Here is a 16,373-nt window from a genome sequence, read left to right on the forward strand (position 1 = left end):
ATCTTTTTCCTCAACTGAAAAAAAGTTTAAAAGGTCGTAAATTTTCTTCCAACGAGGAGGTAATAAAAGCTGTGGAGGTCTGGTTTGCAGAGCAAGAAGAAACATTTGTTTTGAAAGATCTGGAGACGTTGCAGGTTCGCTGTAATAAATGTATCCAATTAGGAGGAGAATTGAGTAATAAAATATTTTGACATTGAAATCTTCTTTGGTTCTATAGTACTTCCACCAGTACTATAACGATTTCGCTCTCTACTAACTGCACTTTGAGAAACCCAAAGACGGTTAGCAACTTTTTATTGAGTTGAATGGTTGTTGCTAAGAGCGCGAAAGAATGCTGGAGCTGTTCAAATTGACAGGCTTCTTAACGCATGTTGTACTCCAGACAATTAATCCAGATTTTTTGATACTACACAACAATGAGCAATGAGTTGCAACTCATTATCATCGTTCATCAATACGGGAAATTTTATTCAAGTACAAAAACGGAGTTTTCTTTCCAATCTACTCCAATTTTTGAGCGGTGTATAAAAGTTTTTTTTTGGGAATATAAATAAGCAAAACGTCTCTTAAGTATTTGTTTTAAAATTTTCAGAGAATGTGGATGTGGTGAAGGGGATAGTGGCTGCAGCATATGTGGTTGCTGTAGAATATGCGCGCGAGAGGTGGTTGATAACTCTGAGTTGGCAGATTTGGCTGGGATGATGCGCTTGGATCTAATATTCAGGGATAAAGTGATGATTCCACCTCGTCAGCGGAGCAAACTTCAGGAGCAGGTGTGTTATCTTTCATCGATTCGTATTTCAATAATGAATTGTCCTGAATATTCAATTCCAGATTCAAACACGACTGGAAGAAAGGAAAATCAAAGGTAGAAAATCCACAGCGGGACCAAGTAAGCAGAATTCGAAGATAAAAATCACTAGACAATCTCCTTCGGCGTCCCCTGTTCATAGATCCAATAATTTGATTCGTCAATCTAATATGAGTAGCTCTGTATCAAGTAAGTGTATAGCTCTTTCCGAATGAAAACATTAGATATTCCTTCAGTCTTCTAATCTGTAGAGGTATATACCTGCCTAAGGATATACCAATAAACCATAATAGTTCTTCTTCATCATCTAATATTTTAGCTAAAGATCAAGTCAATTCTGATGTTGAGAGGGATGCCACAAGAATAGCCTGTTTGCCTCCTGCCAAAGTTCAACTTCCTTGCAATAGTCCAGTCGTTCAAATAGCTTGTGGGCAACATCATAGCGTTTTGCTTTGTCAGAATGGTCAGGTAGGGGTAGATTACAAGAAGCGCTTGAACTCAGTTAAATCGTCATATTTTTCAGGTTTACAGCTTTGGTTCGAACATTTATGGCCAACTTGGGTGCGGAGATATTTTAGCGAAAAATAGCATCCAGTTGGTCAAGTTACCCTGCAGTGCGGTTCATGTTGCAGCTGGAAATAATCATACTGTTGTTCTCACGTCGAAGGGAGAGGTATTCACGTTTGGTAATCACCAGAAAGGACAATTGGGAAGATCCCCAGTGATTTCCCCCCAAGATTCTCAGCCTGGGCAGAGCAGTAGTTCCAAATATATCTCTCCTAGATCTCCTTGGTATTCGATTCCGACCCAGGTACCAAACATTGGTCCCAGGCATGGTAGACGTGCCACATGGGTGGGAGCATCTGGCGACCAAACCTTCATCAAGATTGACGAGAGTCTGATCAATGCTCTGAGCATTTCGAAATCTGCAGTTACAGCAACTAAAAGTTCTTTAGGTGAGTTTGTGAACGGAAAGGATCTATAGAATGCGTTGGAAGTTGCCAACGAGCTCTTAGGAGGAAAGCTTCGTTTGGAAATTCCGCGTTTCATTTTGGTCTGACAACATTTTCTTTCAGTACTGATTCCGAATCACGAGGATACCGCAAAATCCTTCTCGTGTCTGGTCATCAATAAGCGAGATGGAAATTGCAATTCATTCAAAGGAAAAGATCAGTTGAGCTTTTGTGGCAAAACAATATGTCTCGATCCAATCTACAACGTTCTCTGGTCATATAACGTCAAAAATCACGAAATTGAATGCTTCAACATCACATCGTCGGAGTTGAACGCGAAAACCATCAACAAATTAGACAACAAGCAGCTATCCAACAATCGGTACATGGCCACCGACAATGCCAGGGATAAAAACTTCAACATCACCTCCATCTTATCACCAGAGCTGTCCCTGCCTCTGGTCACCAATTGCTTTGTGACAAGATTTCAGGCTGCTATCAATCTGTTGTGCACGTTGGATACGTTGACAGTTGCGCACGATTTACAACTTGCGGCTGTCAAAGAAGACACGGATGAGAGGCAGCTGATTTCCGGCAAATTATACTCGAAAGAAGACTACCAGGTTGTCAATAGATTTGAAGGTCACGGAGGAGGGTGGGGCTACTCTGGACACAGTATTGAAGCCGTTAGGTTTATGGCAGATACGGACATACTTCTAGGTAAGATAATTTCACTTCTAATCGTAATGACACAAGCAAATTCTATGGATATCCCAGGGATACCTCTCACAAAATAGGAGTAAGTTCCTGGGACAGTCCTTATCGGGACATAGGACATACTAGGGATGGTCCATGGACATCCCGTGGCTGCCAAAAAGCACATATTTGGGACTACTTTTCGGTACATCTTAGGTGTATACCGCGTACTTCCTACAACACCCCAAAGATATCGCATGGTATACTATTACCAAAATGGTGAATACCTTGGACATCCCCTAGATGTTCCAGGAAATTTTCCTAATATTTTAAGGATATCCGTGGGATGCCACTCTTTTGGGTCATACTATATACAGACATCCAATTTCCACGGAAAGGGCGAATGAAGAATTTCAAAGAAATACAACACCTCACTTAATAATAAACATAATAAAATATTCAAAACTTAATCTGACTGAACACAATACCTACATTTTCATGAGTTGAAATCGCTAATATCACCTATCACTGATCAGTCCTATCACCCAGCGAACTCTCCACGATCCTTGGTTCATGAAAGTATAATATTTCGTCACTAATTTTTATTGTATTGCATTCAAATCAAAATAAAACCTCTTTGTCGTATTCCACGTGTTATTTCTTCCGATTTTTTTTTGAGGTCAAGTTTTGACTGTCTTGCTTTTTTTATTCGGCGCGAATATGAATCGATGTCAAGCGAGTAACCGGTTATTACCGCAGTTATTGGTGGTTTTGCCCTTGGTTATGTCCCTTATTGCACTTCTCAACTTTTTACCTCATTTCAATAACCAGAAGTTTCCGATCTATCGATAACCTGCTGTCATCTGCGGTTCAAAATGATGATGTTGAAGGTCTAGTTCATAGGGATTACAGGGACATAAATGGGACATCTCAGGAAAGAACCAGTAGGGATATCCCTGGGAAATACTAAGCAGGATATCCGAGGGATATCCCAATCATATCCTTGTACCGATCGACGGTACACTTTGGACTTAGGGACATAAGAAGAAAGTACCTAGGATATTCCGGTGTTGTTAGAGAAAGATCTGTTTGATAATAGGTATTTCGATATATGAATCCAGAGTGTTTCATATTCACTCTCCAGACAAATATACAGGGTGTATTTGAAGGTGAGGCTTTTTTCTACAGAAGGTAGAACTGGTCAAAATGAAGCGTTTCTCCAAAAATCACAGCCTATACGAAACTTTCAAAATGACAAAGTTTAAAAAAAAAATTGAAAATGATTGCTGAAATAGATCTATATACGAGCCTAGACCGTTTGTTAGCTGAATTATCGCAAAGCAGTGGAAAAAAAACTTATTTCCTGATTCGACCATGTGGTTTCGTTTAGGATATTGGCTCGTTCGATATTTAGGTGGTAACAGAGACAGAGTCTCTGGTGGTAATGAAAATGGAAACTTAGGGTTGCCGAATTGTTCTCATTATTTTTTAGTGACTTACACGATTTTATGAAACGGCTCATTTCGATACCAACTGACACAAGTGTAAAAATTAGAATAATACTTCAGAATCTCACCAAAAAAATTCATCTAAATTACTAACGAATTTTTCACAACGTGCATCTCAGTCTTCTTGTTCGAACATTCCAACAATCGTCGTTAAAATGGGATGAAATGGGGAAACATCATAGCTCCTTTTCAACATAACTAACCTAAGCACTTTCTACATTTTTTTTCACCCTAAATTGCACGATACAACAATTATGATTCCCTCAAAAGTGACCTGATGCATCTAATCCGATGAACTTGGTACTGAACCTTTCATTTTCCAGCCATTTGTTTATGTTTTGTTTCGTTTTTGCGATCCGGAGTCACCTTCCATAGTCCCGTACTTGAAATTCAATGAAATTTTGTCGAACTTCTAGGGGTTGTATCTCAGCCATCTTAGATATTTTATAAAGACAATTTTTGGTTAAACGACTTATTTTGATGAGTTCTACCTTCTGTCAAAAAAAAAGCCTCACCTTTGAAAACACCCTGTTTATTCTCTCAATTTTTTTTCCATGATAACTTTATGTAATCTATCAAGAAAAATAGAATTTAGTAAATTTTGTTGATGCAACAATGATTGTGATGCGGCATGCCGAATCAGAAAGAATCATTATGAAATGAAGCCTTTTTCGAATTGGTAATCAAAGAAAAAGACCATAATTCTCAAGAAATCAATATAATACCACAAATATCTTGTTTATTTGGAGTAAGTTAATCTTACATCTTACTGATCTCATTGCAGAATCTAAGAATTGGCCTTATATTTAAATTTAATGATCTGATTATGAAAGTTTTAACGGCATGCAGACAGGAAGTGAATTCTGAAGACAGTAGTTTCCAGACAATGCAGATGGATCCTCACGCGCGTCTGCCTGGGTAGCTCGGTTGGGACAGTACCTGACCGGTAGTCAAGGGGGCCGTAGGTTCGAATCCTGCTCTGGGTGGTACTTTCTTCAGAATTCAATTCCTGCCTGCATGCCGTTGAAACTTTCATAATAGTATATTTCAGACATTAAACTATCATCACAATTTAATAATCTGAGTTTTTACAATTCGTAAATACCACATAATCTTAAAAAATGCTTCAAACTCATTGCAGGAGGCTTCGGCTTATTCGGTGGAAGGGGAGAATATACCTCCAAACTGAAGCTTTTCGATCTTGGTCCAGATGGCGGTGAACAAGAAGGCGATGGGGAGTTGCTTACAGAGACTGAGGAAATACCTTATGAATGTGGACCAAGGCAAAAATGCTCTATGCTCTTCGATGAACCTGTTCAGTTACAGGTAAAATCGAAATGATCTTTATTCCATCAATTGAAAGAATCTGAAATAGTATTTAGGGTTTCACTTCAAGATCTTTTTTCCATTAAAATATTTCAGGCTCACCGTTGGTACGTTGCTTGGTGCCGAATCAGTGGACCTAGCAGCGATTGCGGTTCATCGGGCCAGGCGATGGTCACCTCTGAAGACCAAGTCCTATTCTATTTCAAATCATCGAAAAAGTCTAACAATGGAACTGATGTAAACGCTGGACAGATACCTCAACTTCTTTACAAAGTCATCACGCCAGAAAGTCAAGCACCTCCAAGGCAATACGAGACGTCTGAACCTGTCCATATTTTATCCAAAGAATTCTCCAGAACAGTGACCAAGGAATGTTTCCAGAGCCTGTTATCCCTTCTACAATGGTCCTGGAACACTTTCAAGTGGGGAGTAGTGGAAGGTCAGAACATAAAGAACGCTTACACTTATTTGGAGCTGGAGCGTTTAGTATACATCAGTAAAGCGAGTCTCAGGTTGATAAGGACCTATACGAACGAGATATACCCTAGCCAGATTAATAAAAAGATATTATTGGAAAATGTTCATCTGGCAGAGAGTATAGGGGATGTGAGGACTTTGCTGAAGCAAATCTTATCAGATAGTTTACCGGTGTCGTTCCACTCCAAGAAGTCAGCCAAATGGAAAAATGCAAATTCTAATTTGGATTTGACTGTTGAAATACTGGAGGAATGCCACCACACCTTCGTTCAGTGTTTTCATGCATTCTATCCAACCGCTTATTTGAAATGGACTTGCCTGTGTGATTTGTTGACAGAAATAGATAAGGTGAGCTCCTCAAAAGGGAATTTTTCTCCACTTGTTATTTGAACTCAATATACCTCGCATATTCTAGGAAGTTCTTCTAGTTAAAAGAATCTGATAAATTATATTCGAATTTTAGGAAGGCACTCTTCAATCATCTACCAACAGTCAGAGGCTGCTAAGCGCGGTTCTCTGTGCTCTTTGCGCACCTAACGTGAGGTTGAGGAGTACATTCCCCCTCTTAGGCACGAACATAAGTTCAGAAACTTCCATACATAGAAACTTGAGTCCTTCTGATAACACAGGTCATCCGATGATGAGTTGCTCAGATTCGCATCATTATCCGATATTGGTGGAACAGATGAGCTACAAAAGCCAGGTGATAAAATAACAAAACAACAATTGAGCTTCGTAAAAACAATCTATTTCTTCAATTCAGATGGAATCTAGCTGTCCGGAATTATTCTCTTGGCCTTGGACTGAAGTTCTGGAGCGTTTGTTACATCTTGTTGCTGATCCTGTTATAAAAAGCCTCCATCTGAGCAAGGTATCACCCCTTCCAGGTCTAACACGACATTGTTGCCATCTCCTGGGTCGCGTTGTTGCCGAATTGGTGCATCAGTGTAGTGCGACTGAGGTAAACATTCAAAAGTTTTTTTAGAATCAATTTTTATAGTTATTTATATACAAAGGGCGAAAAACTGTCTATTCCAGTCGAGCCTGGCGAGACAATATAGACAGTTTTTACAGAGGTGCATATTACATTTTTTCGTAGACCCCACAAATCTTTATGAAAGTAAGAACTGATTTGTGTGCTGAAAAACCATCCTAGACGTAGTTGGTAATTCCCTCATCTCTGGAGGAGTGTTACTCATAATGAAATAATGAATACTAATATTCAAATCACGTTCTTAATTCACTCGTAAAATGTTGTAGATTTCGTGAAAAATGAATTCGACCAGTGCAAATGACAATTATTTTTACACAACTTTATTTTATCAGATCAACTTTTGTTTTCATCATATCCTGGCTCTCAAAATTGATTAAATCGCCAATCGCCACTCTCGCATATATGTAAACTTAACGAGAAACAGAAAACAGAGCAGATACGAAAAGTGTTTTAGGGCGAAAAATGAATGCGCACGAAAAAAAGTTTGGAAACTACTACGTTAAATGTTACACTATTATCTAATAATAACGCTGTCTTGCACCAGGTTCATCATTTGAAACATTTAAATTTTTCTTATTAATCGAAATTTGGAGGAAAAAAATTAGAACGAAAGCACACAGTTTTGCCACTATTGCAAACAATAAACCAGAGAGGTTTCCCCTAATTTAAAGCAATTGACGCACTTTTTCCTCTTCAAGAGACTAGACTCTAGCTAACCCCAAAAAGTATATCTGAATATATACAATCTGCAATTCACAATTTCGAGATTATTGACTACCCAAGAAAGAATATTAAGAAAAGAAATTGGTCTGAACCAAAAACAGATTATATAATTTTCACAAAAATGATAGATATGTTTCGATATCACAATAGCATCTTCAGGTCGGTGAGTGAAGATAACTGGTGCTATTGTGATAGCGAAACACAGGATGACTCTTTTACTCGTATGTACAAATATTTTAACAGTAGATTCTTGAGGTCAAGAGAAAAAGACTTTTTTCCTTTACTATTCTTTCCGAATCGGCTCGGTTTAGAAGATTCAGGCCAGTTTTCTCATTATATGACCATTACGTACCATAAAAATACCAAAAATTCAAAGAATCCAACTCTTGAAACTAAGTTGGACGCTATATCTAATGATTAATGAATATTTGAACGTTTTGTGAAATAAAAAAAGTATTCTTCATATTTTCAGGTAAATAGCTCCATTTTTGAGTAATTTGATGTTCAAAAATTGAGGAGTATCTGTGAAATTTGAAAAATTGAATACAGCTCTGTTCAAAAGATCCACAGATGTGAATTGTTACAGATTTAGCTAGTTATTCTGAAGGTAATTTTGTTTTTCCAGGGGTGGTACACAGCTCATTATGAAAACTTAAAATGGCTATATATTTTTATCAGGGCCGAATTGTTAAGGATATGGTATAGGAAAAAAGTGTTTTTTTGACCTCAAGATTCTACTGTCAAAATATTTGTACTGGTCGAAGACTCACCCTGTATAAGTAATCTGCTTTCAGTTCAATTTATGAATTCTCATCAGTATCAGCCACATCCTTTCAATATTCGAAATTGGTCTGTATACAGGGTGTTTTCAAAGGTTAGGCTTTTTTGTTGACAGAAGGTAGAAGTCATCAAAATAAGTCGTTTAACCAGAAATTGTCTATATAAAATATCCAAGATGGCTGAGATACAACCCCTAGAAGTTCGACAAAATTTCATTGAATTTGAAGTACGGGACTGTGGAAGGTGACTCCGGCATCGCAAAAACGAAACAAAACATAAACATATGGCTGGACAATGAATGGTTCAGTACCAAGTTCATCGGATTAGATGCATCAGGTCACTTTTGACAGAATCATAATTGTTGTATCGTGCAATTTAGGGTGAAAAAAAATGTAGAAAATCGAAGCAGTTTCTTGAAAGTGCTTATGTTAGTTATGTTGAAAAAGTGCTATGATGTTTCCCCATTTCATCCTATTTTTATGACGATTGTTGGAATGTTCGAACAAGAAGATTGTGATGCCCATTGTGAAAAAATTCGTGAATAATTTAGACGAATTTTATTGGTGAGATTTTGAAGTATTTGTCTATTTTTTACACTTGTGTCTTAAGTCTCTTTTGTCAGTTGGTGTCGAAATGTGCCATTTCATAAAATCGTGTAAGTTACTAAAAATAATGAGAACAATTTGGCAATCCTAAGTTTTCATTTTCATTACCACGTAAATATCGAACGAGCCAATATTCTAAACGAAACCACATGGTCGAATCAGGAAATTAGTTTTTCCCACTGCGTATTAGGATCTATTTCATTAATCATTTTCAACTTTGTCATTTCGTAAGTTTCGTATAGGTGATTTTTGGTGAAATGCTTCATTTTGACCAGTTCTACCTTCTGTTGAAAAAAATGCCTCACCTTCAAATATACCCTGTGTATGAACCCACCATAACAGGAGGTGGACTCGTTCAGAAATGGGCCTCGTATTGATAGGTATACCCTACCTCAAAAATAATCTGTTGTGAAGGATTCCATTGAAGAATCTACACGAAAAGTTCCTTTCGCTAAGCCAATTTCTTGTTTCATCAGGAGGAACTGCAATCGGGTTGCGGTAGAATTCTACACATAACTCCATCAAGATTCACGAGAACTAACCAATCTCGCACATGGAACACTGGGAATGGTTCTCCCGATGCCATTTGCTTCCAAGTTGATCACCCAGGTATATCCATAGCTGGTGTTGGAGTTTATGGAGGTATTGGACACTACGATTACGAAGTGGAACTGCTGGAGGATGTAAGTTGATTCCTTTCGAATCTCAGCATATTACACAATATACAATATTCTTTATTATTAATATTATTTATTATTATCTTTTTATCATCTATATTATAATTATTATAGAAACTTGAAAGATTGAGCTTTGTTTTCTTTTTTTAGCAGAGTACATCTATTGGTGGTTCTGACAGTCATACCCACACACAAAGGTGGAATAGTTTGGAGGTAACAAGAGGTTCTTTTGGACCAGAAGATTTTGCACCAGATATCATCGAAATCAAGTTTGACAGAGCTGTACCGATTAAAGTAATTTCCATTTTTTCTTGCCTTTACTCTGTATGAATTACTCATTCAATTGTAGGAAAACACCAAATATGCTATTCGGCTGAGGAACCACGGTGGCAGAACTAACAATGGTGATGGCGGTTTGAGTTCGGTCAAGGGTTCAGATGGAACCAACTTCATATTTTCTACTTGCGCCTTAAGTTTTAACGGAACCACTCTCACCAGGGGTCAGATTCCAGTTCTTTTATACTATAGGTATGATACTCCTGATTATACATATTCATATTTGGGTTCTTCTCTCTGTAAAGCTAATTAAAATAATGCAGTCCAAAATGATTATGGTATAGTAAGATTCTTGATAAATATTTCAGTAGCTGTCCAAAGACAGAATTAATTTTGTATTTTTTTTGTATTTGTAATTCAGCAATCCAATGGAATATGGAAAGACATCAACGACAAAGCTAGAACAACAAGCACGAAAAGCAGCCCTATCCATGACCAGTGCCATATTCACCAAAGCTTCAGAGTTGATGACATTAGCAAGAAGCAAAGTTGAAGAAGTTCCTTCGGCTGAGCTACTTAGTTCGTCTTGCATGGTGACAACTCTGTTACCTTTAATTGCTGCTCACATTAGTCCACTCGTCACCAGCGACCCAAGGGTGAGTAATTTCTTCCACAATTTGTTTGAGTAATACCTACATCTTTTTGTATATGAAGGTAAACAGTTTAGTTCACGAATCTTGTTGTAGTGAACATCATCATATTCAATGAAGGAATGATCACACCTTAGCAGGGTGACAATGAATACAATATAAGAATTAATTCAGATGCATATCACCCGCCGATATGAATATAAACAAGTTGAAACAAATTGTAATAGCCAATTTTGTCATCGTCTGGACAATATTTTCCCATATTATTACCTCTAATTCAGTACGCTGATCTGCTTATTGCAGGCAACATGCGTGTATAAATTGAGAAAGAGGGAGCACGTTCAGTTCACTGCAGAAATGACGCCAGGCCGGAAGTAAAATAACGTGTCCTCCTACTTTGTCAATTGCATGTTGCCTGCAATAAGCAGGCCAGCGTACTGATCTACTGAATTAGAGGAAATACGGGACATACGAGGTTGTATTGATATCTAGTTAGCCTAGACCAGTTCCATGCATAAAAAAAATATTGCGTTACCATATCAACGAACAATAAATCATTAGATGTGTCAGTGTGAAGTTTGAGGGCAAAAAAGTAAACCAGAGTTACGCAATAAATTTAAAGAAAGAAGATGTCTACCGAAATTGTGAAGATCGAAAAATTGGAGTATCGAGTCATCATCAAGTACCTGTATTTAAAAGGGTTAAGAGATAAGCAGATTTACGAAGATGCTTAATATCCTTGGTGATCAATGTCCTTCGTATGCGACCGTGAAAAATTGGACTGTAAGATCCAAAAGAGGTAAATTTTCCATTGAAGATGATGACCGATCGGGAAGGCCAGTTTCTGTGTCAGTCCCCGAAAATATCGCTGTAGTTAATGACTGATGATGATTTTATCAGACGGTCGAATTGGGCTAAAACGGATATCTGAATATTTCATACTAACGCGTTCATCAAATAGTTCACGTCAATTTGGATATGAGAAAAATTGCTGCAAAATGGATCTCCAAATGTTTGAATGTTGACCAAAAGCGGGCAAGGGTAGAAGCATCGCGTTCGATCTGTGCTCGATTTGATAACGATATGGACTTCTCAAACCGAATTGTTACTATGGATGAGAGTTGGGTATATTTCTACAATCCAGAAACAATGCAACAATCGATGGAATGGCGAAACTCAGGTTCTCCAAGACCTACGAAGTTTCGTGTCCGAAAATCTGCTGGAAAAATCTTGCTTCAGTTTTTTGGGATTACCATGGAGTAATCATGATTGATTTTTGGATAAGGGAAGAACAATAACCAGAGATTACTATTCGACATTTTTGATCACTCTACAAAAAAAATGCAGAGAAAAGACGGGGAAAGCTATCCAAAGGTGTTTTGTTTTTGCAGGACAACGCCCCTGCTCACAAATCTCATGTTGCCATTTAGGGTTTGAATTACTAGAACATCCCCCTTATTCACCAGATTTGGCTCCATCCAACTATCATCTCTTTCCTCAACTGAAAAAAGGTTTAAAAGATCGTAAATTTTCTTCCAACGAGGAGGTTATAAAAGCTGTGGAGGTCTGGTTTGCAGAGCAAGAAGAAACATTTTATTTGAAAGGTCTAGAGACGTTGCAGGTTCGCTGTAATAAATGTATCCAACTAAGAGGAGAATATGTTGAGTAATAAAATATTTTGACATTGAAATTTTGTTTGGTTTTATTGTAGGCTAAGAATTTTTCAATATATCCTCGTATGATATTGTGCTCGTCTGGGTTTCGAATTAGGGGTTATTGAACCGGATCTGGGTTCATACTGGATGGCGCTCGAATAACTCGATAATATTCAGAAGAGACTACCAATATTTAATTAGGGTCTATCAATTCCAAGCGTTTTTCCATCGGAGAAGGAAACGTGTTACTCTGACGAGGTCAAATGAGAACGAAACCATGGTCAACATCTGCTCTTCTTCAGTGGAACGTTCTCCAGTTAGTAGTCCTGGCGATGGCAAATTGACGGGTGGTTTTCATCTGAATTAATTCTTATTATTATCGTATTTATTTTCTCTATTTAGTGTACTAATGTTTGCATCTTAAAAAAGTTATTTATTCTTTTGACCTTTTTTATAGAGCGCTGTCTACGTTTTGGGTCTCATCTATGAGCTTCTTCCACATATTGCGGCTTTGAATCTGATCGGAGGATCGACACCCTCTACAGCCAAATCGGTGACCTCCATTTCCATCAATCCAGACGGATTCGATTATCGGATCAATACATCGAGCCCTCATTATACTTGGGTTGAGAGCGAACATCCATACAAACCCGCAACAGTTTCAAATTATAGGTAAAAAGTTACTTTTAACTTAATATTGTAACGGTGTTTTTATTGATATTGAAACTCGTGAATGGCGCATGGAGGTCAAATGCTCGAATTGATGATTATGCAACAATGATCAAAATTTCTTCATCTTCACCATCACAAAACTGGAGGGGTGTTTTTATATTTAAGATTTTTCAGAAAACCCCGAAAGTTGTGTTGTTGGGATGTACCTGCAAGTGAAACTAAATCAATGATTTCTGACACTCCTACGTCTGTTGGTTTGTCTTAAAGTCTGAACTGAACAAACGTCAGAAGATCGTACAGAAACTATCGCAAGGGGATCACATTGTTTGGAAGTATGTCCCTAACAAAAATACGACGATATGTTTCATCTTCATCAGTTGGCTGAATAGAACAAAAAATGTTTGTTTTTGATATTTAAACGTTCATTTTTATTTTCAGAGTGAAATTCCCAGAATCAGTCAAATGGCTGTCATTAGAATTCGATCCTTCTTGTTCAACTGTACAGCCAGAGGATACCCTACAGCTCTACGTTCCAGCGATAGGAACACGTGGTGTTAAATGTGCTGACACCATTTCGATTGATGTTGAAGATGGTACACCTCCACCACCGCCATACTGGCCGGTTCTTCACAAGTTCAGTGGATGGTAGGGTTTGCCATAATAAAATAAATTTTCATTAATTTAATATGTGTTCATCTGGTGAAATATATATTATCGTTCATATTACACCTATGAAATTTGAGTTCTCTACGAATATTAAAATTTCTGGAGCCACATATTCAAACTAAAGGTTTGCCGTGGCAGAAGCTAGTTCCATTACAACTTTGTGTAAGATGTGACCTAAATACAAGGAGTATCTACACCTTGCTCCTTTCCAATAGCAATTGCTAAGTCTACCACGTGGCTATAGCACAGAATATTGCGAAATACCGTGCCCAACAAGTCGCAGAGTCCCTCTACTCCACTGTCTGCTCGTTCATTAATAAGTGTAATTCTAGGAAAAAATTTAATTAATACACATTCAAGTTTTACATTAATCGAAAATTGAACATTTGCCCATGCTACCAAATAATTTTATTATAGCAGGAACTTTCATTGTTTTCAGTTTACAATGGCCTAGTAACGCCGTCATTTTACCGGGAAACGAAGTTATATTCTCTTTGGAAACAGCATCAGATTACTTGAAAGACGACAAGGCTAGCGCTTTTGGCTTCAAGTGTCTTGTGATAGGTTACGAGTGGCCCTTACCTGGAATGAATGGTCCACTTGCTGGACTGAAACACTTGGAATCGGAGCTAGCCTTCTTAGGTGGAATGTGCGCCGCTAGCTTGATGAAGAAGGACCTCCTACTTCCAACTTACGGAGGTGAGGATTTCTCATTTCGACTTTGCGGTCATTAAAAATACACTGTGCAAAAAAATTAACGCACATTATGGAAATCTCAAATTTATTCTACAACTGAAGGTGTTCTCAATGATAATTATTTTTATCAGAATTATCCATGCATATGTTATCCACTTTCAGGAATAAAAAAAGATGATATTATCAGATTTTGAATGTATTGGCTCCATTCTAAAATCAGTTGTTTTCGATCAATTCTAGTGATCAATAGTTTTTCTTTCGTTTGATTTTCTACACTCGATCGCTATGCAACGCGAAACACGCAATTTGACCCAAGAGGAATGTGCCCAAGCGGTAGTTTTGCGAGAAGAAGGGTGACATACACAAGAATTGCAGAAAGGTTTGGAGTTTCCCATACAAGTGTGTCCAGAATGTTGCAGCGATTCAGGGAGACAGGTATGAATGTCCGAAGACCAGGACAGGGTAGACCACGGGTAACAACTGCCATTCAAGAACGTTACTTGAGAGTTTCTTCGTTGAGACAACGGTTTGCAACCGCTCGCCTCCTTCAAATTCAGCTTGACCAAACTCATGAGGTGCAAATTAGCACTCAGAAAATAAGAAGTCGCCTCAGAGAATATGATTTAAGTTCAAAACCTTCCCGAGAGAACATAAAAAACAAGTTATAAAGTCAATGTAGAGTTAACTTTCATTAAAATTGAGATTTTCAGAATGTGCGTTAATTTTTTTGCGCAGTGTAATTTCACACTGTATCTGATATTTTTTTTTCGTTTCTCAATTATGTTTTTGCAGATGAGGCAGAAATCGACATCGAAATGGCAGAAATGGTTGCGTCTGTGACTTTCGCTATGCATGCACAACTCCTGTCTAAAGGTTTGGCTCTTAACAATCCACCAACCGTCAATCAGGCTCTAGATGGGATGCTGCCCTATAGGTGAGTTTTATTTGTTTTATTTGCCTTATGAGACCAAACTACAGGTGTATATTATAATGAACCGATATGAAATATCGTAATAGCACAAACAAAGCCGTTTAAAATAAGTACCAACTAAAAACAACTTTCATAAAAGCACTAGGTTGGCCATGATGGAGATCTGACACATTATGTAGAGAACGAAAATAAATGAATTAGAAAATCTGTGATGAACACATATCTAGATATTTGCATGGAAAGGACAAAAGATCAGTTTTCAGATGTTATATTTATTTTTGCTCTACCAAGAAACACAACATAGGGCAACTGGTGCAGATACTGCATTATAAGTGCCACCTGAATGCAGCACAGAAGTTTCTGTATTGATAACACTCAGGTCTTGGTATACAGTGACTATGTAGTTTCGGTATCGATAATTCTGCATTGAAAAAATGCTGTATTTGATATATAGTTACTGCACAGTTTGGGCAAAACTGATGATACCTGAACTTTTTCAACCCAACGAGATACAGGATACAGGAAAATGAATGGCACATTACGGTCGTCATTTTTCGAGAAACTAATAATGCCATCAACTGCATTCCTCTTTCTTCTTTTGTTTTCGAGTTATAGGCCAATATTAAAATTTCAACTTTGGTCATTATCTCCGTTTCTGTTTGTGCTAGGATGTTTAAATAAAAACATTATGGAGACACTTTTTTGATAGCAATCCAGTGGCGTACTATAACTTTTTTCAACAGGTATAATTGCTAAGCTATAACATAACCCCACAAACACAATATACAGCAACTGTACAGATACTGCATTAGAAGTGCCACCTGAATGCAGCACAGAAATTGCTGTACTGAAACTAAAAAACTGCACTAAAAAATGCAGTATTTGAAATACATATAGTGTACAGTTTCTGTATTGATGATACTGCATTTTAAAAATACAGTTTTTGATATAAATACAGTGACTGCACAGTTTCTCTATTGATATTTCTGCATTATAAATAAAATGCAGTATTTGATATACAGTCATTGTACAGTTGATGTATTGATAATTCTGCATTTTGAAAATGCAGTTTTTGATATACATAATCAACTATATGGTTCAGTTTTATTCTCTAAACTGTGATGGAAACTTAAAGGATACCCGAATTTGTTGAGTGTATTCTGAATCCTTTGTATATAAAGATGAGTTTTTTCTTATGGAAACAATAGTTTCAAATAACTTAGAAAGACCTAGGGAGAATTATGATATTTTTAAAACGGCGATTCTTTTTGAGTTAT

The 16,373-nt window shown here is 37.4% G+C and overlaps 1 protein-coding gene across 1 annotated transcript in view; it reads left to right on the forward strand.

The window, feature by feature from the left end:
• Positions 1-16,373, forward strand: part of LOC123319905 (E3 ubiquitin-protein ligase MYCBP2) — a 149,621-nt gene that overhangs the window by 9,377 nt on the left and 123,871 nt on the right. The window contains exons 10-26 of the mRNA XM_044906979.1: positions 593-773; positions 835-1,000; positions 1,131-1,279; positions 1,335-1,767; positions 1,888-2,484; positions 5,110-5,294; positions 5,391-6,119; positions 6,235-6,474; positions 6,535-6,732; positions 9,350-9,556; positions 9,701-9,844; positions 9,900-10,078; positions 10,248-10,482; positions 12,589-12,803; positions 13,242-13,448; positions 13,909-14,168; positions 14,958-15,099. Of these exons, the coding sequence (XP_044762914.1) occupies positions 593-773; positions 835-1,000; positions 1,131-1,279; positions 1,335-1,767; positions 1,888-2,484; positions 5,110-5,294; positions 5,391-6,119; positions 6,235-6,474; positions 6,535-6,732; positions 9,350-9,556; positions 9,701-9,844; positions 9,900-10,078; positions 10,248-10,482; positions 12,589-12,803; positions 13,242-13,448; positions 13,909-14,168; positions 14,958-15,099 (4,467 nt within the window). The remainder of the gene's footprint in view (positions 1-592; positions 774-834; positions 1,001-1,130; positions 1,280-1,334; positions 1,768-1,887; positions 2,485-5,109; positions 5,295-5,390; positions 6,120-6,234; positions 6,475-6,534; positions 6,733-9,349; positions 9,557-9,700; positions 9,845-9,899; positions 10,079-10,247; positions 10,483-12,588; positions 12,804-13,241; positions 13,449-13,908; positions 14,169-14,957; positions 15,100-16,373) is intronic.

Source organism: Coccinella septempunctata, chromosome 1, assembly GCF_907165205.1.
Source record: "Coccinella septempunctata chromosome 1, icCocSept1.1, whole genome shotgun sequence".
Classification (NCBI taxonomy): domain Eukaryota; kingdom Metazoa; phylum Arthropoda; class Insecta; order Coleoptera; family Coccinellidae; genus Coccinella; species Coccinella septempunctata.